The sequence below is a fragment of the Epinephelus fuscoguttatus genome, linkage group LG24, assembly GCF_011397635.1.
Source record: "Epinephelus fuscoguttatus linkage group LG24, E.fuscoguttatus.final_Chr_v1".
NCBI classification, from domain to species: Eukaryota; Metazoa; Chordata; class Actinopteri; order Perciformes; family Serranidae; genus Epinephelus; species Epinephelus fuscoguttatus.
Genome location: NC_064775.1, coordinates 15,061,968 through 15,089,224, shown reverse-complemented (window position 1 = coordinate 15,089,224; position 27,257 = coordinate 15,061,968). Strand labels below are relative to the sequence as shown.

Genomic DNA, 27,257 nt, shown 5'->3' with positions numbered 1-27,257 from the left:
TTCATCTCAGCTTCAAGCTCAGGAGCAAACCGACATCAGCTGAGTTTGCATGAAGTACCATCCTTGCAGCGAAATACAGGAATTTATCATCACGCAAAATTCAAGACTAGCATTTTACAAAGTTACGTGTAACTGTTAAACCAATGAAATAACTGTCATCTGTCGGAACCACAGAAACAAGATAGGGGCAAAGGAGAAATAACATTACATCAAACCCGGCAAACAAAGAGGTCCTTTTTTCAGCGACAACATTTTTCCTCCATATTCTATAGTTATGAGTCATGTGGCCGTCGAAAATGTCCACGGTCTAGAGCAGCAGGTAAGCCGCCTCAGTTTGATGTGTGTTGCAGCGTCAGTTGGTAAAAAGTGTTATAACGCCAGGGATAAATGTTAGCTTACCGGCTACCCTGAAAACACCGCTAACGAGATGCTATCGTGCTAGCTAGCGTTGGGTGCGCTTCAATTGTACACCCGCGTGACCACGAGAGGCTGCGGAGCGGGTAACGAACCAAAGGATGTGGGAAAACATCGTTGTTCTCTCCGCATTTCAACGGTTTACGTAAAGATATGTGTGCTACACCATTAAGTCTTCTGGTAGTGATATAAGAAAGCTGTTAACTGTGATTGTTAGCTTAAAATGCGGCAGCCGAATGACCAATTGCGCCTGAGTGGTTCCGTCGGTTTTTCCGTGTGCACATATGAAACGCACCCATCAACTATTATCTTCACTGCGTTTGTCTTGCAGCTTGATACAATAATAAAATGGAGGTATGCAGAGATGGAGTTAGCGGGGCTGACACACAAACAATGCGGCGTTTGGCAGCTTAGCCCGCTGGCTTTCTGCTCATACGCAGTATTGCACAGTTTCTCTAAACTGCGTCCCGCTTAAAGAAATGCTCATTTCTTCTGCGTCACTAGCAACGTAGTCGAGCTGTGTCTGACTGGTCAGACAGTTGGATGGCAACAGAAAAGTACTGTATGTTCTCGGTTGATATTTTGGAAAGCTTGTATTGGTATCATGTCTACTGGAGCGTTGGATGCACAACATAACAAAAATTTTACATTTTTTCCAGCTGGGATGGAAAACATACTCTACTGGGAATTTTTTAAATGCAGATATCAGTCCCTCTTATGAGCTTAGTTTATTAAATATTGCTGCAGTAAAGTAGAGCATCCCATCCTTAATCGAAATTCAGTTTCTTTAAATAAGATCATAAAATCTAAAGTTGTTTCTGTGACAGCAGTTTCAGTCTCTGCTCAGAGAAAGATGGAGGCACCAGCAACAAATCTCCTGCCTCTCATCACTTTGATTTCCTCTGTTGTTGTTGAGTGTCTCAGACCAGCTGTGTGCAGTTTGCTGACATCACCATAATGGGATTCCTGCACCTTACGGTTAAAATATTTTTCAAAGTAGTGTGCAGAGTGGTCTGGTGCTGATATAAAAAACAGATTATCTCAGTGTCCTCTTCCCTTAAAGGTCCCATGTTGTTAAAGTCAGATTTAACTACCTTTTATTTTACATCAGGTATAGGTGCTATATAAAAAATACAAACCACAGAGGACTGCACTCAGTCCGTATTCAGAAACTGTGCCTTTCAACGAGCTGTCAGGACTTCCGTGACGTTGTGATGTCACAACTGTACAATATAAAGGTACAGATTGTTGCTATAGTGCCGTTAAGGGTTGCAGCGGTGTACGGTAGTATAAAAATTGATTGCTATCGCACCATGTTTGCCTATCTATGGTATTGGGAGAAAAATACAACCAGGCGAAGAATATTACCTATATTTTAGTTGTTTTCAAAAATTTTCCACATATTTCCATTAAAAAAAATTCAGTCGTTTGGGCTTTTTCTGTTTTAGACAGATGCTAAAACAGAGCTTTCAGACAGAGCATTTCATACGGGTCAATTCAGGCAGACATTATGAGGAAAATTAAGTTGTTTTTGTAAATTGAAGCATGTAAACATGTTCTAGGAGAAACCCCAAATATAGCTATAAACCTGAAAATTAGCACAATATGGGACCTTTAAATCTGGACAGTTTAGTGACTCTAGTGTTTAAAAGCAAAGCGTTGTAGTAGGCAGCAGCTTTTGGTGTCACCTGCTGCAAAAAACCTGCTGAAGAAGTATTCTCTAGACTCAAACATGTAGAACAAGGCTAGATATATTTTGTCTGCTGGAAATACCTGAGTTGTTGTTGTGCTGTTTTTCTTATAATTTGCGTCTGTCTCTCCAGCTCGCTGTCCTAGACTTGAGTGCGGCAGACGGACAAGGTGGAGGTACCAACCGTAAGCAGCCTTTGTTTAAACTGTGCATACACACTCACAAACCTGAACATTTTACCTCCACACATTATAAACTGTGGTTATATAAACAAGGAAGTACTCCACAGAGAATAAAATGGGAGGGGCAGGAAAGCAACTAAGGGGCTATTTCTCATTATTGAGGAGTACTACCATTTAAAACTCCTTTAAATTTAAAGCTAATTTATTCACTGATAATTCCAATTTAGTACAGTTTAAATGTGTCATTGACACAAGACAAATTTTGGAAATATCTATTGGATTTCCATGTTTTTTAGCTTTAGATGTGCACCATAGATCAATGAATGTTGGGGGTGCTTCAGAAATTTTCAACAACTTAAAATCAAGTCCTTAAAGTCTAATAATTCATCAAATGATATTGGACACTGTCTCTCTCTGTCTGCAGGGCGATACATTCCTCCACATTTACGGAACAAAGACGCTTCCAAAAATGGTGTGTAGCATCAAGTTAAAGCTGTCCTGTGGAGTTTTCTTGTAAACAAACAAAAGGCGTTACGTCATGTTTACATTTAGTGTCACTCACCACAGCACTTTGTGTGAATCCTTGAGTGTACTTCCCTCCTCATAAAGCAAGCGCACAGCTGATTTGCTCTGAATATTTAGTATTATTTACATCCATGTTAGCCTTCATCTTCCTCTGTGCCTTTGCTGGTGCATCACTACATACCTTTGCACATTACATTACTTGCGTCAACTGTTGATCAGTGAAATAGTGTGAAATTGGTGGACGTATGTGTATCAAGTCGCCGCATGCTTGTGTGTCTAAGTATGCATGCACGATAGAAACAAAATGGAGTCCCACTTGTAAAGACATTACTCTCTAATGCTACCAGGGGTCAAAAACTCCACAGGGTACCTTTATTAAGTGCATTTGTTACTGATTAAAACCATGACTGAAACACTGTCTTCCTGTCCAGCAGGAAATGCCTTTGCTGCCGGTCGACAGGGTGGCTACACCATAGCGCCCGCAGCTAACTGTAAGTTCATCTCTCAACTTCTAATAAACTCTGCTTTGCAGTTTGCTGCCATGCACTGCTGTTCATTCTGTACTGATTAGATAACATCACTCATCTGTATTTTTCCAGTTTGTTGCCTCCTCTCAGTGAGGTTATCACTTATCGATCTACAATAAGAATTGGTACAGTAATGTCAGCAGTGATGAGTAGTATTCCTGCACATGTGGTGTTTTTGAAAACTCGGATCACTTAAATTTAATTTTAAATGTTTAATCATTGTCCTTTCCATCTTTAGATGGTTGGGACGGGGGGCGCAACAACTTTGTCAATGGCTACCATGACAACCGCATGGCTGGCGGCAACACGTTCACCCGCGGCCCGCCTCGCATGGAGCGCGGCAGAGGTGGCGTCGGAGGAGGTTACCGTGGCAACAGGGGCGGAGCTTTCAACCCCATCAACCCAGCACAGCAAATGGCCTTTGGTGGCTACGAAAATAAAGGTGGGGTTTCAGTTTACTGCATGACACTTAAAACCATCTTTCTTATAAAGTGTAAGATCTGCTCTGCAGGTAACATGTACGGAGCCCCCCAAAGCTCAACGGGAGATCTTTATTTATTTTTTGCCGTTTTATTTATATTATATTGCTTTTATTTTGTAGGGGTGGGAATCACCAGAAAATCCACAATACAATATTATCATGAAACGTCAGTCACAATTCAATATTGCAATAAAATATAATGTGATATATTACCTTTTTTCAACTGTAAATTATGTCCCCAAAGGAAAATTCTGCCAACATCTGTTTTATCGAATAAGATAAAGTTTTCAGTCTGTTCATCTCACTTGAGCCATTTTTTTTTTTTGCAGCAAAGTCTATCTAGTGGACTGGAAAAGCAATTGATGATATGATTCTAGTAGGCTACCTAAAGGTTAATTTGCATTTTTAACATTAATAATTTATATAATGAAAAAAAAAAGATACTTGCACTGTGTGACGATTCATTATTGCCACACAAAAATAACATGATACTATGTTGTATCAATTTTTTCCCCACCTCTTTAATATTTGCAAAATGTTGGGTTCCCCCATAATTAGTGGTGGGCAATATCGAGAGGAGTTATTGTCTTAGATGGATATCATAATCTTAAGCCGGGTACACACTACACGATATCAGCCCGATGCAGCATTGTATGGGGTCGCCATGGATCGTGAATGACAATGAGTGTTGTATGCGATAATCCATCCTTTTATCTCGTATGGTGTGTCATAGTAGACGACAACCGATACCACGTCTGGGACGACCTCATGATGTTCCAACAGAAAGTCTGGCATGTTTGATTTTCTTTTTGTTGTTCACGACTTCTCCCGTCACAACCATCACTTTGATCAATAGAAACACAGTGCGATCTGCTGCCGTAGTTAACTGTATGACAACAGCATCCCAGGGTTTTTGATATTTCCTCGAGGGATATTATCATGACAGAGTAAAAAGGGAAGATTATGGCGTGAAACAGCAGAGGCACTTTATCAACCCGATGATTACTGCCATTAGCATCAGGCTAGCAGAGAACTTTATTTCTTTATAATGGAGACAGACAGAAAGTGTCATGTCTGTCGGCCAAGTCATGATGCGATTTAATTGCGTAATGTGACATAGTGACTGTTGGAACAGACAAAAATGTTGTGTAGTGTGAACCAGGCTTTACTCGTATCTTAAGATGTGCTGTGATTAGAGCCAAAAGGAGTCAAGACTGTCCCCTCTTTTTACCTGCAACCTGTACGTACAGTAGACCTATCTATAATGTTAACTTCTTATGTTTTTCAATCTTAAATGGAAAGTTTGTGATTAACTGCTGACGTTTTCACCTTTTTCACTGCAGTGAGACTATTGTAAGGGAATGCAAACTTGTTTGACCCTTGGGGGTAAACATCCTGTGTTGTCTTTCAAGGAGAAAAAATACTCTTAAAATAAACTGCTTTATATGTTGCACCCTGTTTGTGCGTATATCTTCATGATGGTCAGACCAACTGAAGTTTTCTTCACACACTGATGAATAAGTAGTACTAATACATACTATGAAGTACTAATAATACTGTATTAAAGTGCCTTCAAATAATTTTATGTTCATTCTGCCAGATACAGGCGGCTGGAACACTGCCAAAGATGCCTATGGCAGTTTTGGCAACAACCGAGGGAAGTCAGCATTCTTCAACGACAGAGGCAACGCTAACAGAGGGAGGTAAGGAGATGAGACACGGACAGACTGATAAGCTGCTGTCACAGTTTTTTTTGTCTTTTTTCTTTTCTACCTCTTGTGATCCTTTGTGTGTGTTACACTGTCCTGGTGAGAATTTTTGTTGTTATGTAAAAAGCGGGTGGCGTGACTTTATGTATGTCACGGTTGACTAATGGCTGTTGCCTGCCCCTGGCCAACAGAGGGAGCAAGACGCAACAGGGACTGCAGTGTGTGGCCAAGTGGCTGTCCAAAAGATTTAAAATACACAGTATGAATGAAATAAGACTGCTACTTGTCTAATGTAGAGTTGGAAAAGATCGCAGCATCATCCATGTTGCATCATCGTCCTTGTGTTCCCAGGTTTGAGCATGGTGGATTTGGTGGCGGAGGAGGAGGAGGAAACAGCCGCTGGGTGGAGGAGTCCAGAGATGACGGAGATTGGTCCAAACCAACGCCACGTAACGAACGCCTTGAACAGTGAGTCTGTGCTTTTATTTTCACAACAGGAAATATCAGGGAAACTGTTCAGGAAGGTGGTAAAATAATCGGATTTATACTGGAGGCACGCGTCATGATTGAACACATAGATTGTAAAATCAACATTGCACTATTTATGACTTAGTGTTTGGGTTTATTTGGTCATAGAATAACGCATGATGACAACTGGATTCCTGAAACAGCTAGAAAATTGTCACTTCATCCTTGAAATTTATTGTACTCATAGGCAGATGTCAAATCTTACATCACAACAACAGTATGCCAGTGTGAAAGCATCAGTCCATCTGGCTCTGAAAGTCAAGTCAGAATAACCAGAATCACAAAAATATTCATCAGTTAGCTGATGAACAACTGTTTTCTCATGTTCTCTCTTAAAAATGGCACAACACACAACCCTGGTAATGGTAAGAAAAGAATTGGTGGATTCACTGAAAGTGAAAATAATCAGTGTTAAAAAATCTGCTGAGTAATCCAACAGCAGTGAGTGATATTGTTTTAAGATAAGACAATAGTTCCAAAGAAAAATGCATTCAAAGACATGTTTTTTAACAGCTGCATATATTGTAAATCTTTGTGAAATGTCATGCGTTTTCTTCTGCTCTGTTCCTCCGTAGTGAGTTGTTCTCTGGCAGTAACACTGGGATCAACTTTGAGAAATACGATGACATTCCTGTTGAAGCCACAGGACAGAACTGCCCTCACCACATCGAGAGTGTACGCTGCTCTTGTTAACTCAACATCCAGCAATATTACATTACATATCAGCTCTCCACTGCTCTTTTTATAAATGTCTTTGACTGTGTGTGTGCTGTGTAGTTCCAAGATGTGGACATGGGTGAGATCGTCATGGGTAACATCGCTCTGAGTCGCTACACCAGACCGACCCCTGTCCAGAAATATGCCATTCCAATTGTCAAGGCTAAGCGAGACCTCATGGCCTGCGCACAGACAGGTAGGACACACACACACATCTAGATTGTTGGGATAATGCTATGAAATGATGTCTGTACTGAAGGCACGTGGAGATGGATGAGGTTGATTTTGTGTCTTTAGGTTCTGGGAAGACTGCAGCGTTCCTGCTGCCGATTCTCAGCCAGATCTACACTGATGGACCAGGAGAAGCCCTTAATGCAGTTAAAGCATCTGGACAAGTAAGAGGAAATAATGGCGCTTTATTACAACACATGGATCAATTGGAAGGGGATTAAAAAAAACAACACAAATTAATGCTAACGTGTTGTGTTCAAAGTGTACGTCTTTTAGATTAGACAAGTAGTATTTATTTTCAGAGCAAAATAAAACAGACTGCAGTGAGAGTCTCTCTCCATGGGATGTTTAAAAATAGTGGGTTTGTGAAGTTTATAAAATGTTCAAGCATAGACTGATGCCACCATTATTAGAAATGTTTAAAGTTACAATGTGTAATTTACGTGGTTGTTTATTAGCAAATATCAACTATTGCTTTGATAAATATATATTTACTAAAGTGTAATGCAATTCACATACAAATGGAAGCTTTCTCATAGGCTTAGAATGATTTCTCTATATATACACAGGCAGGGCGCGGTCTGCTAGAGGCTGCCCTCTTGTGTCGCCATATTTGATACAGTGGCAGAAAGGGATATACGCCCTTCGCATTTACCTAGAACTTGCCGTCACTGGAGAAGGTGAAGATCAATCCGGGGCGATTCTGCGTGAATCTGCTTTGTACTTTTATGATTCTGTCACACTTTAAATGGAGGAGCATACACACATTTTGCCCTGTAAGAGGGAAACCATGCCACCAAATAAAAGAAAAAGATCAGAGAAGCGAGGACGGGACAAAACGCGAGTGAATATCAGCGTTGCTTATTTTATTTGAACTCCTGTGGAAGAACACTCTGGAAACGCATATTTTATAATCGTACCAACCTATATTTGCCGCACTGTGCCGTGACTATCACATAAAATGTGTTATTTTAGCATTACTGTGCTAATGTTTGCTCATGTTACCAAAACAATTAGAAATAAAACACTCATAACATAACATAACATTATATCTCACAGATAATCTATATGTCACTGGTAAGCTATAACATATTGTAGCATCCGCCAGGACGTGTGGAAAAGATGACGCAGTTATTCGGCAAACCACCGTTAATTACTGAACAGTACAGGTTACTGTTGGCCGTAACTACGCCAAAACAACCAACAAACAAGAACTTAGCTGTAACTCCAACTGTGCACTGCTGCTCCCTCCTCCAGCTTGCTCATACACACACCAGCACACACACTCACACAGCCCTCGTCCCCGTCACACTCGCACACAACATTGTAACATGGTTTAGATTCCTAAATAAATATTCACCTCGTCGCTAGATAGGCCTACTTCTGAAAAACTCGAAAAACTCGTGGATGGATCTCTGCTGTCTGCGCAAGGCTTTTTATCCTACGAGGCCACCGTAACTTACCCGACGGGAGGGGCGAGCGAATGAGCGCAAGTGAGCCCTGCAATCTAGAATTTGACTGTTGATGTCACTGTTACTCACCATTTTTACACACTGAGGCTTTAAGGAATCTTTTCACAATGGAATCCTTCCAACATATTTAAGGGGAGCACTAATCACTTAGCTGCCAAAACCGGGCAAACTGAATAACAAATGTGAAAACTTCAGGCCAATCAGTCTTTTAAATGTGGATTTAAAAATTTTGAGTAAAATAATAGCCAGGAGACTTGAGAAAATAATTCCGAATATTACTGACAAAGATCAAAATGGCTTTGTACAAAGTAGGCAAGGCTTCCATAATGTTAGGAGAATTCTAAATATATTATTTGAGGAAAAGGGAGCAGCAGATACAGCATTACTGTCATTAGATGATGAAAAAGTGTTTGACAGAGTGGAATGGCTCTATTTATTTGAAATCCTCACATGTTTTGGCTTTGGAGAAAACTTTAATAAATGGATAAAACAACTTTATACAGAACCATATGCTGAAATCATGACCAATCATAACATATCCAAAACCATTAAGATACAAAGAGGATGTAGACAGGGAGATCCCCTATCCCCTCTGCTGTTCATTATGGCTTTAGAACCACTGGCAATAGCGGTAAGAACACACCAAAACATAACAGGCATATCAATTGGACAACAGAAACACCGTCTGGCTCTATTTGTGGATGATGTAATAATATTTCTTAAAAAGATGGAAAAATCCATTCCTGAATTATTAGAACTCAATAATGTATTTGGAAAAATCTCAGGATATAAATTAAACAAATCAAAATCATCAATAATGTTCTTAAATCAATTAGAAGTAAAAGTCCTCCTAAAATAGCCACTCAATTTAAAATTGTGGATTGCTTTACATATCTAGGCATTCAAATTGTCCCACAACTTAAATATATTGCAGCCAGTAATTATGAACCATTACTGCAAGAAATCTCAAAGTTACTGGACAGGTGGACACACACATACCAATGTCACTAATAGGAAAAATAAACGTCCTTAAAATGAATGTACTGCCCAAACTATTGTATTTGTTTCAGAATCTTCAACTTCCTCCTACTTCTTCCAAGTAACCCGTTCACTCAACTTAAAAGATTGTTTGTTAGATTTTTGTGGAATAACAGACGTCCCCGGACACGACTGTCACTATTGTACTTACCTTATGATAGAGGGGGACTCACATGTCCCAGTCCACTCTGGTACTATTGGTCAGCACAATTAAGAATACTTCACAGAAAGAGATGCTCCTCTCTGGAAAGAAATGGAGGACCTCCAGCTAAGTCTGCCCCTCCCAATATACCTGTACTCAGCAAGAACTAAAATCCTTAAAAAGAATACAAAAAACCCTATTGTGAAAAATATGATTGTCGTGTGGCATCAAATTAAAAAATATCTGAGAGAAATGCCCTCTCCCTCTGTCTTCAGCCCAGTATGGGGGAATTACTTCTTCCCTCCAGGTAAAATAGATGGGGGATTTAAATATTGGGCTACTAAGGGGCTGGGAAAAATAGGAGATCTTTACAACTCGCACAAGGTGCTGATGACGTTTGGAGAAATAGTTGATGAATTTAACATACCCTGTAATGATTTTTTTTAAATTCCTACAGTTGAGAAATTTCATTAGAACACACCAAAATCAAACATTATGCATCCCTGAAATGTCTACCATAGAAAAATTAATGAATATGAATTGTTTAGGGGAGGGGTTTAATTTCCAAAATTTATAAATGCCTGGTAGATGGAAGTACAGAAACATCTGCAGGACGGCTGGGGGCATGGAGAGAGGATCTACAGGAGGACATCCCATGTGACATGACATGATGACATGTTTGTTCAAGACATGTAATTGTATTTCTTTGTTATGTTGTGATAACAATAAAAAGAATGTTGGTTAAAAAAAAAATAGCAGGTTTGTGCATTTAGTCCTTCTCAGGCAAGAGCAATGTTTAGTGTTGCCGTAGCCCACAGGAACGATGCACTGCTACGCTGTTTTTTACTCTGTGTGAGGATTACAATAGATGCCGTCCTAGTTGAGGTTAATATATATATAAATGCTTGAAAAAAGTGTATGTCATATAAAAACTAAAGTAATGGTCAAAGTTATCCCAGTGAAATTCAAGGTGTGTTGTTGTTTTGTCGTTGTCTTAAAGGAGAATGGAAAGTATGGGCGTCGTAAGCAGTACCCCATCTCACTGGTGTTGGCTCCAACCAGAGAACTGGCTCTGCAGATATATGATGAAGCCAGGAAGGTGAGCAGACACACAAACACACACAGGAGCATGAAATCCTTTAAGATGACAGACATTTACCCATGCATGTCCTTAACCTTTTTGTTTGTGTCTTTAGTTTTCCTACCGCTCCAGAGTGCGCCCGTGTGTGGTGTACGGAGGAGCAGACATTGGGCAGCAGATAAGAGATCTGGAGAGAGGCTGTCACCTGCTGGTGGCCACGCCTGGAAGACTGGTGGACATGATGGAGAGAGGCAAGATTGGACTGGACTACTGCAAGTAAGACATGGACAGGTGGAGGGAGTGATGGATGGAAGTAGGATACAACCTCTAACACTATTTGCAGGGTTGCCACTGCGCTCTGGCCAACTGGTGCATTATCCTAGATGCATGTATCTATATTAAGAAGAGAGGGTCACACTCAGAAATCTATCAATCATAAGTTTCAATGATTATTTGTCTGGCAATTCACAGAACGTTTTTGGCCATAGAATCTTAATCAGTGAGGCCAAAGGCTTCAACCTCTTCATCTTCCTTTGTCCTCTTAACTTCAGCTACCTGGTCCTGGATGAGGCAGATCGTATGCTGGACATGGGATTTGAACCCCAGATCAGACGCATCGTTGAACAGGACACCATGCCGCACAAAGGCATCCGACAAACCATGATGTTCAGCGCAACCTTTCCCAAAGAGATCCAGGTATGTTTGTGTTGCATTTGCAGTGGCACCAGGAATACAGGAATATTTTTGCCGTATTCTCGTTAGCATGTGATTGCGACCACCATGACCCACCTCTTCACGAGCATGTTGAAGAACTGGATGAGAAATGTGTGAAAAAGAAAGAGATGTGTTTGATCTCCAATGGCTCAGGTGTAAATAACACCATAGCGCTGCACAACACTACTTCCACAAGGGTCCACAACAGTCAGCTCCAAACATACGTGCAGGGGGTGTTATCAGGAGAGACTCTATCCAGGGGCAAATCTGCCATCTGCTGTTGTTACACTGTATTTTTCTCTTAGAGATGCTTTGGATAAGCCTTTGTTTCACACTGTTGTAGCAGTAAAATAAAGTTTTGTTTTCCACAGGGCTTATTTTCTGCAATAATCCAAAAAGCCAGTGGAATAATCCCATAGGCTTTTTTTTTTTCTCGAGGCAACCAGGCGGACGTTAACTTTCCACCACACCTGAACTGACAACAGTCCAACCATGAGCACTTAGCCCATGCTAAAACTCTATTTATAAGCACATTTACTGCTCCTTTTCCAGATCCTGGCCAGGGATTTCCTAGAGGAGTACATCTTCCTGGCTGTGGGCAGAGTGGGTTCCACCTCAGAGAACATCACTCAGAAAGTTGTGTGGGTAGAGGAGAGCGACAAGAGGTCTTTTCTCCTGGACCTGCTCAGTGCTACAGGTAAGACAGTCACATAACAATAACAGCGCATTACTTTCAGATGTGTGTTAACACTGCAGGTCCATGACACATCAAACAACTTCAGTCTGAATTGATTTTTGTACATTGGATAGCATTAGCAGGAGCAAAAGCTTTCAGCAGGTTTCATCCAAAGATCGACTATTTTCTTAGCTCCAGGAAGGCAACAGTGAGGATGTTCCATAAAAAGAAATGTCATTCCCACTTTGTAATTTTCAAAGAATATTTTATTTTTCTTCATTTCCAGTAGAAACCAATTTAAAGAGCCACCTTTGTGGTTGGACAAATAAGCCATTTTCCTGATTTAGTATAACAAATTTAGTGAACTGAGGCAAACAGGAACATCAAACATGTACAGTTGGTTTTCTGCTGCTGATTGAGTGCAGTTGACATGTCGATGGTTTGGTGTGGTTTTATCCCAAGTCATTCCCAGCGAGGTTCAGGACAATACAGGAGACAACATAGAGAAACCTGGTAAGATCCTCAGTGGGGAAACTTATATCTGTCATGTCATATTTAAAATAATTTTGCTTGCCCTTTGATGTTCCTCTCTGTGGATGGAGAGTCCTTCAGTTATTTTTGGTTCTGTGTACCATTTCATGGGTCCGGTTTGCTGACCTGAAAACAAACATGCCTGCTGTATTTTTTTTTTTTTTTTTTTGTGGTATTTTTATGTAAATTATGTTGCTGTGGTGTCTCTGTCAGACCCAAACAGCCTTGATGGAGAGAGTCTGGTTATGTTGTTGTCTCAGCAGCTAACCAGTGGATACAAATGTGGGCCAGTGGCCTCGCTTCATTTTCAGGTAGTGATGTACACGGCGCATTGAGGAAGAACTGTGACCACACTCTTTCCATCAGTGGCTCGAGTCACAGTACCTGTGCAACAGCACAGTGCTGCTCATACTGTTAAGCTATTGTTTGGTATTATTATTTTGTTTTTTTTCCCACACTGCACTCCCTGCTTCCTGTTGCACTGTTCTGTTCATAGAGAAAATGTACTGTAATGTGAACATTTTATCTAAATTAAGGTGCATGTTTTTAGGATTTATGTGTCACACCTGGAACTGAAAAGCCTTACCAGAAGACCTCTAACCTGCTCGTAAGGCTGAAAGAGGAACTGATATGATTTGTTTATACACGGAAGGATTTGCATGTCGGGATGTCCGTATGATGCAACATATATTGTGCCTACAGCCCTTTTTTAAATGGCAAATGAATGAATAAGATACAGTGAGATGGTGAATTTCCACTCAAGCGTTTGAAGAACTTTTGTCTCCCCCCTCTGGCCATGAGAGTAATTACACAAACACATGATTATAACATAATGCTTGCAGGTGAGCTCACTGCATCTCCCCTGCCCCCAGGAGTGCTCCCTTCAAGTCTTCTTGTGCAAATTATTCAAACTTAGTCCTTCCTCTGAATGCCAACTTTCTGTGTATGCCTTTTAGGCATTCTGTTTTCGGGTCTGTGTGTCCCCTTGTGGTGAACACAATATCTCCAGAATTTAGTGCAAACGTCCATTTGGACTCAAAGATGAACTGATTGCATTTTGTTAGTCAAAAGTCAAGGTCATTGTGACTTTGTGTCCATCTCATTATCATGAATGTGATATCTCAAGAAGGTCTTGAGGGAATTTCCTGGAATTTTGCGCAACCATTGACCTTGTATTGGACTCACTCTCTTGAATGGAATCTCTCAAAAATACCTTAAGGGAATTTCTTCAAATTTCGCACAAATGTTCACTTGGACTCAGCAATTAACTCATTGGATTTAAGTTCTTAAAGTCAAGTTCATGGGCGCCCAGTAGCTCAGTGGGTAGGGCAGGCGTCCCATATACAAAGGCAGTGTCCTTGTGGCAGCAGCTGTGGGTTCGATTCCACCCTTTGCTGCATGTCATCCCCATTTCTCTCTCTCGCCCTTTCATGCTTAATTTGTCCTGTCAAATAAAGGCAAAAAGCCATAAGCATAATCTTCAAAAAAAGATGTAAAAGTCAAGGTCACTGTGACTTTGAGTCTTTCTTATTTTTGAATGCAATATCTCAAGAACACCTTGAGGGATGTTCCTTAAATTTGGCACAAATGTCCACTTCGACACAGCTGAGACATTCACTTGGACTCAGCAATAAACTGATCAGATTTTAGTTGTCAAAGGTCACTGTGATCTTGGGTCTGTCTCATCCTCGTGAATGCAATATTCTTGAGAACACCTCAAGGGAATTTCCTCAAATTTGGCACAAATGTCCACCTCTACACAGCGATGAACTGATTAGATTTTAGTGGCCACATTTTAGTGTTTGTGAGGTCATAGTCACTGTAACCTCACAAAACATGTTTCTGGCCACTATTGAAGAATTCAGAAGCTAATTAGGACAAAATTTCACTCAAGTAGGATAAAATGATGAAGCAGTGCCATTTTATATCCAAAAGGTCAAAGGTCAGCTTCACTGTGACATCATACTGTTCTGCAAAAACACTTTTCTGACCTTTACTCAATGTCATAACTCGGGAACAGAAGAGGAGACATTTGGTCAGATACTGAATTGGTGACACAAATCTTGGGTGTCCACCTTGAAACTGTGCTGATTGTAAAGATCTTCTGTGCTGTCGGGGGGGAGATGTTTGTGAAGCATCCATGTTTTCACAGTTACAGTCACAGAGGCATATAGTCATGAGACAGTAATTCTAGTTTGCCATGTCATCAGCAATCTCCAAAAATGATGAGGCCATCTGATGTGTTCATCTCCTAGGTTCAGGGCAGGGTAACATGTCAACAAAAGATCAGTGGGAAGTTTTATATGCATTCAATTTTGTATAGCTACTAATCTCTATCAAAATATTCCTCATGATTTTCGTGACCACTCTCACCTTTCTACTCTGCACTTTTCAAAATCTGTGGTGTGAAAACAGAGAAACATGCAGCAACTTTATTCTCAGCAAGTTAAAATCAGCTCTCTGTGTTATACATTTAGTGACCACCTTGAATGATTAACCTCGGGTGTCTTCTTTCTCGGCCCATCAGGTAAGGACTCGTTGACTCTGGTTTTTGTGGAGACCAAGAAGGGCGCAGACGCCTTGGAGGACTTCCTGTACCGGGAGGGCTACGCCTGCACCAGTATCCATGGCGACCGCTCCCAGAGAGACCGAGAGGAGGCCCTGAGCCAGTTCAGATCAGGAAAATGCCCCATTCTGGTGGCCACAGCGGTCAGTAGAAATGAACAGTTGCTTGTAAAAATGGTTAAACCTGCCTAAATACTTTATATTTCACACTCATATGGCAGGAAATATTAGAAAGATACCGGTCTTGCTTTTAGAGACTCATATCAGTTACAAGTGCATAGTATCACTGCGTGTGAACTTGTGTGAGTGACCTTTTTTCCCTCTTTTGTATGAACTTAGGTGGCAGCTCGCGGTCTGGACATCTCCAATGTGAAACATGTTATTAACTTTGACTTGCCCAGCGACATAGAGGAGTATGTCCACCGTATTGGACGTACAGGAAGAGTCGGAAACCTGGGTAAGACCAGAGCTAATGTCAGCCAGTGGTATGAAGCCCAGTCATGTGTGGTACATAATCTGAATTAGGACAGACTTGAAGCTTTTTCACAAAAGCTTTTTTTTTCCACAAAAAGCTGTGATTGAATGCTACTGTTACTTTTTAACCTGTAGGACTGGCCACATCATTCTTCAATGATAAAAATGGAAATATCACAAAAGACCTGCTGGACATTCTGGTGGAGGCCAAACAGGAAGTGCCCTCATGGCTTGAGAGCCTGGCCTATGAACACCAGCATAAGAGCAGCAACAGAGGACGCTCTAAGAGGTATTCATACACACCGTCTCCTCTTAATAGGTAAATGTGTTTTCTATGAATGTTAATGCCATTTACGGGTCTCAACCCATCAGTGTTTTGTACAAATGCAGTGACGTTCACTTTGTGTCTGATGTAAACCAGGTTCTCTGGTGGTTTTGGAGCACGTGATTATCGACAGACGGCTGCTGGAGGCAACGCTGGAGGGTTTGGAGGACGTGGAGGTCGCAATCAGGCAGGACATGGAGGAAACCGTGGGTTTGGAGGAGGTGAGCATCTGGTCTTTGGGTATGACTATTGCCGCAAAGTCGAAGTTACTTGTGACCTTAGGTTCATTGGGAACATCTTTACTTTGTTAAATAAGTATTTCACTGCTAGAAAGAAAACAGTTTTTTTATAAAACTGGGCTGTCCTTTCAGTAAATAGACAAAAATACTTTTGAAATTGGTGCTGTATGACCAAAGAAAACAGGAAAAGGGATGTGGTATTTGTTTTTGCTAAAGAGGTAGAAAACCTACAACCTACACCCGAATGCACTGTGCCACAGCGGACCAATAAACAGTCTCTCCAGGATTTCATGGGCTGTTTTTTGGATTATTGCAGCCTGATGTCAAGGCAACTTCTCCCCCCCCCCCCCCCCCAAAAAAAAATTGCAATCAGTGTTGCGATACGTGTTTTTTTGTTGCAATGAAATTGCAGCCAATTGACACAGCGTTAAAGGACCGTCCTTGTGAAATCCTCTCCCTCTGCTCCTCTGCTTGGTGAGCATGAGCTAACATAGCACAATGCGATCTCATCCCTACATATTTTACTGCTTGAGCAGAAGCCTCACAACAGCGGTTAACATCCAACACCAAGCTGTTATCTCACACCAGAACGGCTGAACTCTGCTATTAAACCGTTGATTAACTGTTTGGTAACATTAGCTTTGTGATGCTAACAGTTAGCCCTGTCACTGTGTGTGTATTTGTATGTGTGCGTGCATGTGTGTGACTCTGTTCCAGGCACAGAGCTCCGGTCCTGCTGCAGTAGTCTCATGATAATCAGAGAGAGACGGGCTGAGCAAATCAATACGGTGCACGCAGCTTTACATTGAAATGAGATTTTACCTGTTTTAAGCGGTGGGTAGCGGAAAGCGTGCACATCTGTTTTTACACAGGAAACAATATGGCGGCTGGCTGGTAACAAATGATCGGTAAGCTAAAATATGGTTCTGAAAAAATTTGAGGCGAACCAGGCGACACAGTAACAGAATTTTTGTAGTTAAGTCCCAGGTTTTTTTAGACTCCATTTTTACAAAACAGGAAACAGTATTGCATACACCTCCTGTTTCCAAATTCTTTGATTACAGCCAAACAGTACACTTAAATAAGTTTGAATTAAGACATTTTAAGTGAGAAATAGGCAATACAGAGACATAATCTATTTTTTTTTCCATTAACACTGTCTAGTTGAGTCGAGTTTGAGAGAGACAGAGAAAGGGGCATGTTTCTCTCTTGATCCGCTTCTATGCTCTTTGTGTCCGTGGTGGGGAGCATACGGAAATTCAAAAGTACAAACTTAAGTTTGAGCAACAGCCCTAAAACCAGCAGGAATTTGTCTAATGACACAAACTGAGTCACTCAACAGATTTGAGCTGGGAGATCTTGGTGCTGGTAAGGTGAAGGGAAGTTCACTTCATTCACACATACTACCCACACTGTTATGATACAAAGCTGGTTAAAAATTGTCAGAGTGTCCCTCTAACTTTTCTCCTGTGTTTCCTCCCTGTCAGGTGGTTTTGGCAACTTCTACACCAGTGACGGCTACGGAGGGAACTACTCACACTCTCAAGTTGACTGGTGGGGCAACTAGGTTCCTCCTCCCCTCCTTTACTCATCCCTCTTTCTTCCTCTCACTCATCCTCCTTCCTTTCTCCATACTGTTGTCTACACTCCATCTGTCTCCTCCCCTTCATTAACCCCGAGAACCCATGTGCATGTTATTAAACTATTTATACTCATTTATATAGCCCTCCTTCCATCCCTGTGCACTCAGATCTTTTGATTATTTGACTTTTCTCGTCCTTTCCATCTCCATCCTCGTCTTTACGGTCGACCATCTGTTTTTCTTTTGATTTCTTAATTCCTGGTAAACCTCACCTCGTACAGTAGGCCACATTATAAAGGGATTCTTCAATTTTAGGTCGTTATTTTTTTTTAACACATCCTTAAGTTCCAGAGGATGTTTTGAAATATTATCCCTTTGTGGCAAGTGCTTGAAGAAAAATAACCAATTGAATTTAAGTTTTAGGTCTTCCTTTAACCCCTTAAGTTTAGATGGACATGTAAGATTTACAGTGACTTAGTCCTGTGAGACAACTGTAGAAGACCAGGAGGAAATCTTGTTGGGTTTTTTTTTGTTTTGTTTTGTTTTGTTTTGGTTTTTTTTTCACTTTAGATTTCAGTTTTGGCTTCATTGTGTTTTTGTCTGCATTCACCCAAAGCCAGCCAGGCGTCCTGTGTACCTTCACATGTCATCTTTGTATGTAACGCATGGCCATGTTGTAAATCACCGGCCAAAAACTTTTCTAAAATATAGCGCAGAGATAGGCAAGATGTCAATTCTGAGCAAAATATGTCTGCATATGAATTCACAAAATGGGAACTGGCTGAAGTTTTCTTCATTTACATGATAGATACTAAAAAAAAAAAAAGCGGCCACAGAAACAGAAAAATGTTTTTTTATTATTTTTTTCACCTTTTTAAAACATATTGAAGTCTTGATTTACAAAGATCTGAGAAAGACGTCTTACAGAGACAGCAGGGACAAGGGAGCTGGACAAACTGAAACACCCAGCCTGTGGGACGCCAGCAGACGTTGTCACCCATTAGCAATGATGCTAGCAAACAGTCTTTGGACTGCGAACAGCATTTTCTTTGTTTGAAACAAAACATAATGAAGGATCATTTGTTTCTGTACTGTGCCTTTAAGAATTTGAACTTTGTCTCTTATTTCCGTTGTTTTAATCGCCATAATACGTAAGTGGCTACAAGTATTGGCCAACTGTGACAAAAAAAAGTGTATTTAATGTCATGTATGGGTTTAAACATGTTTTTCTTTTATTTCTATTTGGAAGGAAACAAACTAGGCTTGAACTAAATCAAACCTTGGCAAAAAAAATAAAATAAACAAAAACTGTGATGAGGAAACTCAAAGAAATTCCTTATCTGTTTATTGGAGTTCAAATTCATCAGGTCTCTGATGAGCCGATTCCCAAAAGCATATTACCACTGTAACCATATTTACAGATTCTTCTGATATACCCTCATCCAGAGTGACTAAAATAAGTCAAAACAAGACATTACATTTGTTTTATGCAAAATAAGAAGTTAATTACAAAACTACTAGCCAGTGAGCGCTCATAACAACAATGGTTTTATGCTTTTGGGAACCGAGTCCTACTAATTGACCTATATGTCACATCTACAGCTCAGGTCTGAGCATGAGTTTGAGTTTCCCAAAGGCATCTTGTCACTAATTGTTGGGTCACATAACATCTCAGAACAACTGAGAGAGAATTAAGCCTACCGGTGTAGCAGCAGTCATGTTACTTCTTCTACTATTCAGACATGTGGTTGTAAATAAAAATATGTTCCAGGTTTATTTCTTTTTTTTTTTTTTTTTTTTTTTTTTTTTTTCCGATCCAGTGCGGCATATGAGCTTAAACCGGTTTGATTTTATGCAAACTGGCTGAACTGACATTTGTCATTTTGAAGCTAACGAAGAGGTGTTCTAACTGGCCTACGCTTGTTGGCTGTTAGAACATGATGTCGTTATGTCCTACTCGGGAGCGGCTGCTGAGTCAACTGGGACACCTAGTAGTAAAATTCAGAATACTGGTCCGGTGCCTTAATGTCAAACCGGTTTTAAAAATCTTACACTGCCCCAAACCTAATAGCAGTAGTGCTCCTGATGACATTAGCGAAATTCAGTATATTCATAGTATGATAAGTATCTTTGCAGCGAAATAGGAAAGAATATTTTGACCACATCCAGCAATGATGTGAGCAATGCTGCAGCATATTTGAGGTGTAGAAATTAAAACCAGACTGCTGCTGCAGCAGCTACATAATGTAACCAGCTACTCTCGTGCTGACTCTTAGTGACACCGTGCTCTTGGGAAACAGGCTCCGCCTCCACCACAAACACTGAAACCCTTGTTTGCCAAAAGCTTCTTTCAAGGGGATACACAACTAAAAGGCTTAAAGAGTTCAAAATTTTCTCGCTCACTCTATCCTGGAGAGTTACATGAAAAGTCTTCTCTAAAATAAGTCATTCCAGTTTATTCGTTATGTCTTTGAGATCTGTCGAGGTCAGGGTTCAAAGTAAAGACTTGGATAATTTAGCCTAACCCACTTCACAGCAGAGAGAGCCGGGGCTTTCCAGAGGATTTAATGCCACGCTGCCATAGCACATTTTAGGCATGTCCTCATCTTACTGTTAGGTGAAATGTGATCACGTGTCCTTTCCAAAGCACTGGCAGGGAAAGGGCATTACTTACTTGGGACTTGTGTTAGTTGTTTGAGAATTTGCCCAAAATGTGACTGCACCTTTTGAGTAGTTCACTTGTGACGCTGTCTTTACGCTAAATATAACTAGGCTTCTGCTTGAGATTTGTATACACTCCTATTCCTTCTATTTATTCAACAGTGCACTTTGGCTAGCACTAGGGCTGGGTACGGGTACGCAATACCTCCAAGGTATTGACCAAAATCATGTAGTAACAAGAAGTAACAGATCTTCTCCAGTCAAATGATTATTGGTCCTTTTTGTACCAAGATCTGGTTTTGCTTGCAGCCAATCACTGCATGTGTTTGTCGATTTATTGCAACATGCGATTGGCCCAATCGGCCCACATTGATACTGGTATTGTCATTTTTTAACACTACTCAGGCCTAGCTAGCACCATACCTTATGAATGTTAAAAGGACACCGAGCTCGGCATAGCACAGTAAGACAGAGGACCAATAAAGTGTGCTTGTAGAAAAGTGGCGCAACAGAACTCAAGATCTTTGGCTACAACGTGCAAGAAGATCAATTTATTTATTTTTTTGTGATCCCTGGTCAGCCCCAGTCGCCGCTGCTGTGGAACCAGACGTCCATGTTTCATCCCTGATTGAACCTCCAAAAGGAACTCCACTGTACATTTGGACGCTTCAGTGGTAGAAGTCCGATCCCCCCGCTGTGTTAAATAGCAGCAGAATAAGCCCCAAAATGCTCTGTTGCTACCTGGTGGGAGAAATTGTTAATCTTCATCAGGGTCTGAATTTGTTTTGTTTATATGAACAACTTTAGTGAAGTGAAAATATAGATTTAAATGTAAATAGTTAAACTCTTCTTAAGACAAAAAGAGAAGAATCTCCACTGAAAAAGAATGTGAATTACAAGTGAAACAACTTGTGTAGAAATCACGTCCGATCACTCGATGTTGGACCAGGCAGTGTCTGGTATGCTTAGCTCAGTGGGCAATTTGAATACTGTCATCAGATTTTTTCTTTATTTATGGAAAAGGTGTAAGGGGAATTTAATTACTAATCAATCAATTCAGGAACCCATCAGTTACTGGTTTGACGACGAAAACTACCTGGGTGCAACATTTCACCAGAAGAATTATGGCTGATGGGTTCTAAGATTACATTTTGGGCAGTGCGTCCCGTCTTTTTTGCGCTCCACTGTTTACCTGCATGCAACCAAGCCTGCTCAGTCGTGATAAGGCGATAATACTTTGACTACAAACGGAAACCAATTAATGCTCACCAGACAGAATACCTCAAATTGCCCACTGGTTTTGGCAAATGACAAGGCTGGACCAAGACAATAAAACATATGCAAGTGTTGTTGTTTTTTGGTCAAGGAGTTAATGAACGCCAAGCAAATAGGTACAATTCTACGGCAGGCTTTAGTTTTGTTAGAACTCTGATTTTTCCCGTCATCTATGATTTTGAGACTTTTTAACTTTCAAGAGGTCGTGTTCGGGCCAATCTATTTCCTTAAAGAACAGTTTGTCTGGAGGTTTAGGATGGATTTGGCTTGAACGTGATTTTTTGGAGAATTCAGGTTGAGTAATGCTGAAGGACTCAGGATTCAAGCAGACAGCAAGTCACATACAAACTCGATTTCCTGGTGCAAAGGCACCGGCTTTTGTGTCTGAATTCATGGCGGGAGAAATGAGTTCAGGGATTTCTCAGTAACTTGGTTCACCTTCTTATGGTTGAGGGGCCAGTTTATGTTCAAGGACAGTTGTCATCGGATGCAATGTTAGGAACTAAAATGAAACTCCACCATGTAACCACTCAAAAAGCTACCGAACACAGAAGGTTAGTTTGCATTATCTTTTGGCCACTTGCGATTTAATTGTCAGATTAACTGTCTTTGTTGCGTACAGCATTATTATGTCGCTGTTGTTCAACTTCAAGTCAAATTTGGGCTAAACTACCATGAGCAGCAGTTAAAACAGTGATTGATTGTTGACCAGAACTGTGTTTGAGGTGTCCCAGAAGATGATTTTAGCAACCAGTCAGAGAATTTGTCTGTGGCCATGATATAAACACCAAACTTTAATTTTTCCTGCAGCATCTCAGAGAGAACTGTTGCTGTTCAGTGTGAAGGTATAACCAGCAGGAAGATAAAAATCAGTAAGAGGACAATAAGTCAAAGATAACATTGCAAATGACAATCAGTTATGAAGGATTTACTTAGTTTAAAACTCACTTTACACATCAATAAAACTCTTTCAGTTGCACTTTTTTGATAGTCTTTGGGGACACCTTCACATGTAGGAGTTTTCTTAACCAGCTGTCTTGTTGGCAGTTGTATCATAACTGTCAAATTTTCCAGTGTGTGTCCCCCATCATGGAGGAGACGGATCTGCACAGGCAGACGAATGCCAAACTAATGCATTACCTTACAGTTGAATTTGCACTCTTGGATTTTGTTACAAAAATCAGAGAGTCCACCTTTTAATATTGACTGAACAACAGTTTTAATGCCTGACTGAATTATCAACTGACACATTCCCTGTGTGAGAGGAGACATTGTCAGCGTTTGTTACTTGAATTCATGGCTGTTGCCAACCACAGACTTAGTATGCAGCTAGTGCAGTCGCTTGTGTTTTAGTAATAATGCTAAGTATGCTAAAATCAAAGGCCTACAGTGGGAGGCAAAGCCACTTGGTTGAATCTGGTTGAGTGTGTAGACATTGCTATGCCTTCTACCAGCCACTAGGGGGCAGATAGAATAACCGTGAATAAATGAAAGGACTGAGAATTTCGCCTGCAGTGATAAATATTAGAATTGCTGATATAATACAAGATAAATGCTGGTTGTTGACTGCTGATGGTACAGATAGGAAGTTGTGCAGCAGAGTCATGGAAGGTTAAACTTCAGTTTACCTCACTTTTTCATCTTGTTGGTAGAGCAATCTTGTCAAGTAGTGTCGTTCAGAGTTCGCACATGTATATGCAATGTATTTAGGTCTTTTACTAAGGCAGACAGATCACATCTGTCAGCTGTAATTACCATTGAACTGTGTTGAAGCAACACATAACTACCACTGTGCCCCAAACTCCCTTCCCACTTCGTCAAAATGAACCCAACTTCTGCAGAAAGTGCAATAGAGATCAATTACTTGTGGCTTTCACTTTGCTGTCATCAAGTTTTTCTGCGCGAGATGTTTTCCGTCTGTGCTCCATTTGGATTAGAGCACAAGCTGGCACAAGTGAATTCAGCCCAAAGTCTGACATGTGCACGGTGCCTTGAAGTGACTGAATCTCTGATTTACTTTAGACTGAAACTTTTTGGTTAGGGCTGGGTATTTTTCAACACAGATGAAAAAACCAAACCATTAGGGACTGTTCTTTATTTATCAGAGCAGAGGGGTGCCTGGGGTGTGACTTTGTTTTTATTTTTTCTTTATTTTTTTGACCCCTGAATCTACAAATATTTTTCCTTTAACCGGATGGAAAATGCACTCTCCACTCTCCGCCATGAATTATTATTATTGTTATTAGAGACTGAAAGTTAAAAGTTGAAGACGAAATCCAGAAGTTGAAAAAAGCCGTGGATTTTCACTCTTGTCATGCATATCAGTCAGTTCGTGCAAACTTTTTTTTTTTGCCAAATATAAAAAAGACTCGTTTTCTTTAATAATCTGCAGTAAAATAAATACAAAATACAACCACTTAAACTTGTATGCCCCTTCTAAAAAATAATATGACATGCCTCTCCTTTTGCACCACCCCCATTCTCTCATAATAATGAACAGTCCCTTACATAAATGATTTCTTTTATAGTAGAAATATAGGATACAGTAGGGGGCATGCGTGTGACATCACTGTACGTTGTCACACACTTTGGGTCATGGCCAAATACCTGCAAAACTGATACTGTTGCCATTAGCATCATCTGTACTTTGTAGTTAGTGCTAATTAGCAAATGCTAGCATGCTAAACTAGGATGGTCCACATTACCTGCAAAATATTAGCATACTAGCATTGTCGTCGTGAGCAGGTTAGCATGTGGATATTACCATTTAGCTGTGCCTACGTACAGCCTCACAGAGCAGCTTGCATGGCTGTAGAGTCTCTTGCTGTTCGTCTTGTTCAAGTTAGTATTTTGCCATTTTTGGTCTGTTTTGCCACTCGGTAGTGTCGAAGGTAGCATCATGTTAATAAATCCACACCCTCTACAGTAAATGTAACATTTGTTTGGATCTTCAGCTTCACAAATCAGACAGTTTAATTTCCTCTGGAAGAAAAGTTCTTATTTAGAAATGCAGCACTTTAGTTTTTGAAATGTTTTAAAAACCTTTTTGATGCCTTAAATCCCAGGGTGATACCCAGCCCTAATGGAGCAGATAGTTGGTTACACTGTATACAGCATTACCATGGCAACAGACTCACTGACACTGACAGTGTCACCATGGAAAATGATTCTGCGTCACTACGGTAACTAACTTTCCAGCCAGAGTGCTTCTATTGTCAGTGAACAATTAATGGTGCTATGCTCCCATTGCTGCGGCCTGCAGGCCCCTCTGTTGTAGTAAACCCATCGAGTTTTACAGAAAATACTTCAGTTACTTTGTTTAATGTTCAACTAAAGTCTTCTGTAGTACATGTCCTTCAAAACCTCCGAGAGGTACGAAGGAGCAAGTGAGAGTGTTTGAAGTGTAGCACAGCCAGGTGTCAAAGAGAGAGGTTTCTCCACAGTTTAGTGCGTGATGTGTGTGTGTGTGTGTGCACGTGTGTGTATGTATCGTATGGAAAGGTTCTTCCAGATATGAAGCCGTTTTATTTTTTGGGACCAGGTGGAGTTGTAGTTAACAGCAACCGTAGGAATCAGCTGTTTGCACACAGAGTTCTCGAGTCTACTTTCGCTGCTAGTTTGTGTAATTTATCAAGCATTTTTGAGAAATATTTATTTTTATAAGCCTAATACAAAAGTTGATATTTTACAAAGTGACTTGACCAAAAGACAGTAAACAAAAACACTGGCACTTGAATGTTGAATGTCATTGGTATGAGTGAAAATTTCTATTTTTCTGGGGTAGTGTGAGCTTTTTAATGTTAAAGATGCAGCGTGTAGGGGTTTCTCTTTCAATATGTCGCTGTAACAACTTGTGATGATGTAAGTAACAGATTTTAAAAATCCAGAATCTCACATTGGTACCAAAACTGATTCAATCATCTGTTAATCAGGAATCCAAAATCACCAATTCCCTGTGCAAGGGTGCCATGCCATTGTTCTGACGTTCCGTTGGTCCGAAAAATATCCTGTTGGACTGAAAGTCTATTTCACTCACAGTCCATCATCCCAAAAACAAAAGCCTGTTGTTCCAAAGTCCAGTTTCTCTGAAAATAAGATAAAGTACAATTCAAACATTTTTTCTGGGGAATGGGTTGTCACACTGCAGGGAGGATATATTTTTGGAGAAACTGTACTTCGAAGCAATGTACGTTGGCTTTTTGGGATAACAGACTGTCGGAGAATGGGTTTTTTGTCCAGTAGGACATTTTCCTGACTAACTAAGCTGCAGAACTTTGGGCCGTCTGAACGATGGGCAGCCCCCTGTGTAAGGTCAAGACAAAACAACCCATGCTATGTGTACATCTTTTCGTGTTAAACCAGACTGTTTTTGCCAACCCAGTCCCAAACCCCAGAACAGCGCAGTGTCTGAACCTGCACTATACATTTTCCTTAAGTTTAAACTGGCTTTTGTCCATACAAAATTGGACCCTAAATACTTACAAAGTAGCAGCACTCCTCACACAAGGCCACAGAGTGAAGACAGTTTTATTACAGCCGATGCGACTGTGACATATTAAGAGAAACATCCGACACAGGTTACCTTTAAAGTCACATTGGACTCAGTATCAGATCCACAAACCTGTGCGACAGGTTCCATTGCCAATAATGATAATCAAACACAAACAGCCATTTTTAATTGGCAGACAAAATTTGAGACAATACCACCATATATGCCAAGGTTTGGATTAAAAAAAAAATTTAACAAAACGTCAAGATCAAAGACCATTTTGTAAAAAAACAAACAAACAAAAGAAACATGCAGTACAAAAAACAAGTGTCCAGATTCTCTCCAAGTCAGATGTTGTTTTGTTTTGTTTTGTTTTTTTAAATTCATTTGAGTCTTTACACTTTTTCCTTCCCGTTAATACCCTTGTTGTGAATGTCTGGCAAGTGGTGATCTTTAAAGTCTTCATAACACAGAATTAACTGTGGTTCTATTGCTATGTTGTTGTGATTTGCATATTTTCAGGCGTTAGGGTGTTAATGCTCATACGGGGGGAGCGCCTGGCCAATCAGAAATGAGGTAAAGATGACCTGACAATGCCCATACAGGTTCCTTTTATCCATATGAGTCTACATCGGTCTCTTGCATGAGACATTCTGCAGTTACACGGGGACAGAATGCAATGTGGCCCCAGCAAAGCCACGATTAATGACCGATCAAAGTTCATGCCTCTTCTCTAGTTGTGAACAAAAGGCATTCTCATTGAGGAATAATTATTGACTGAACTGAAAGAGGGAAAAAGTCCAGTGCTGTCCCCATTACTGACTGGCCAGACTCCTCAGTGTGGAGACGTAGCACCTCCAGCCTGGTAGTTAGTATTTGCTTTATGTATTAGTTTAGCAGTTGTGCACGAAGAGGAGCACTGCACGAAGAAAAACAACTGTCTATTCTGATTTTACCACAAATAAAGGTTTGGATTTGCAAATGTAAAA

General features: G+C 40.5%; 1 protein-coding gene across 10 annotated transcripts; it reads left to right on the top strand.

The window, feature by feature from the left end:
• Nucleotides 1-27,257, top strand: ddx3xb (DEAD-box helicase 3 X-linked b). Of its 10 annotated transcripts, none has more exons than XM_049570700.1 (20): nt 1-319; nt 2,238-2,289; nt 2,711-2,758; nt 3,246-3,302; nt 3,577-3,780; nt 5,420-5,522; nt 5,880-5,996; nt 6,632-6,731; nt 6,834-6,969; nt 7,071-7,168; nt 10,657-10,755; nt 10,853-11,013; nt 11,289-11,433; nt 12,004-12,148; nt 12,590-12,640; nt 15,186-15,367; nt 15,563-15,680; nt 15,833-16,016; nt 16,119-16,243; nt 17,749-27,257. In XM_049570700.1, the coding sequence occupies exons 1-20, from the start codon at nt 275-277 to the stop codon at nt 17,826-17,828; spliced, it is 2,250 nt and encodes a 749-aa protein (XP_049426657.1). In that variant the 5' UTR covers nt 1-274; the 3' UTR covers nt 17,829-27,257. The 10 variants fall into 10 exon arrangements, with proteins under 10 accessions (XP_049426657.1, XP_049426660.1, XP_049426658.1 ...); XM_049570703.1 differs by having other exon boundaries at nt 3,243-3,302; nt 5,426-5,522; nt 15,833-15,986; XM_049570701.1 differs by having other exon boundaries at nt 3,243-3,302; nt 5,426-5,522.

Coding starts and splice junctions, on each gene's coding strand:
- ddx3xb (XM_049570699.1), top strand. CDS start 275: ATGAGTCATGTGGCCGTCGAAAATGTCCACGGTCTAGAGCAGCAG. Junction 6,970..7,070: donor CATGGCCTGCGCACAGACAG/GTAGGACACACA, acceptor TTGTGTCTTTAG/GTTCTGGGAAGACTGCAGCG. Junction 15,681..15,832: donor AGGAAGAGTCGGAAACCTGG/GTAAGACCAGAG, acceptor TTTAACCTGTAG/GACTGGCCACATCATTCTTC.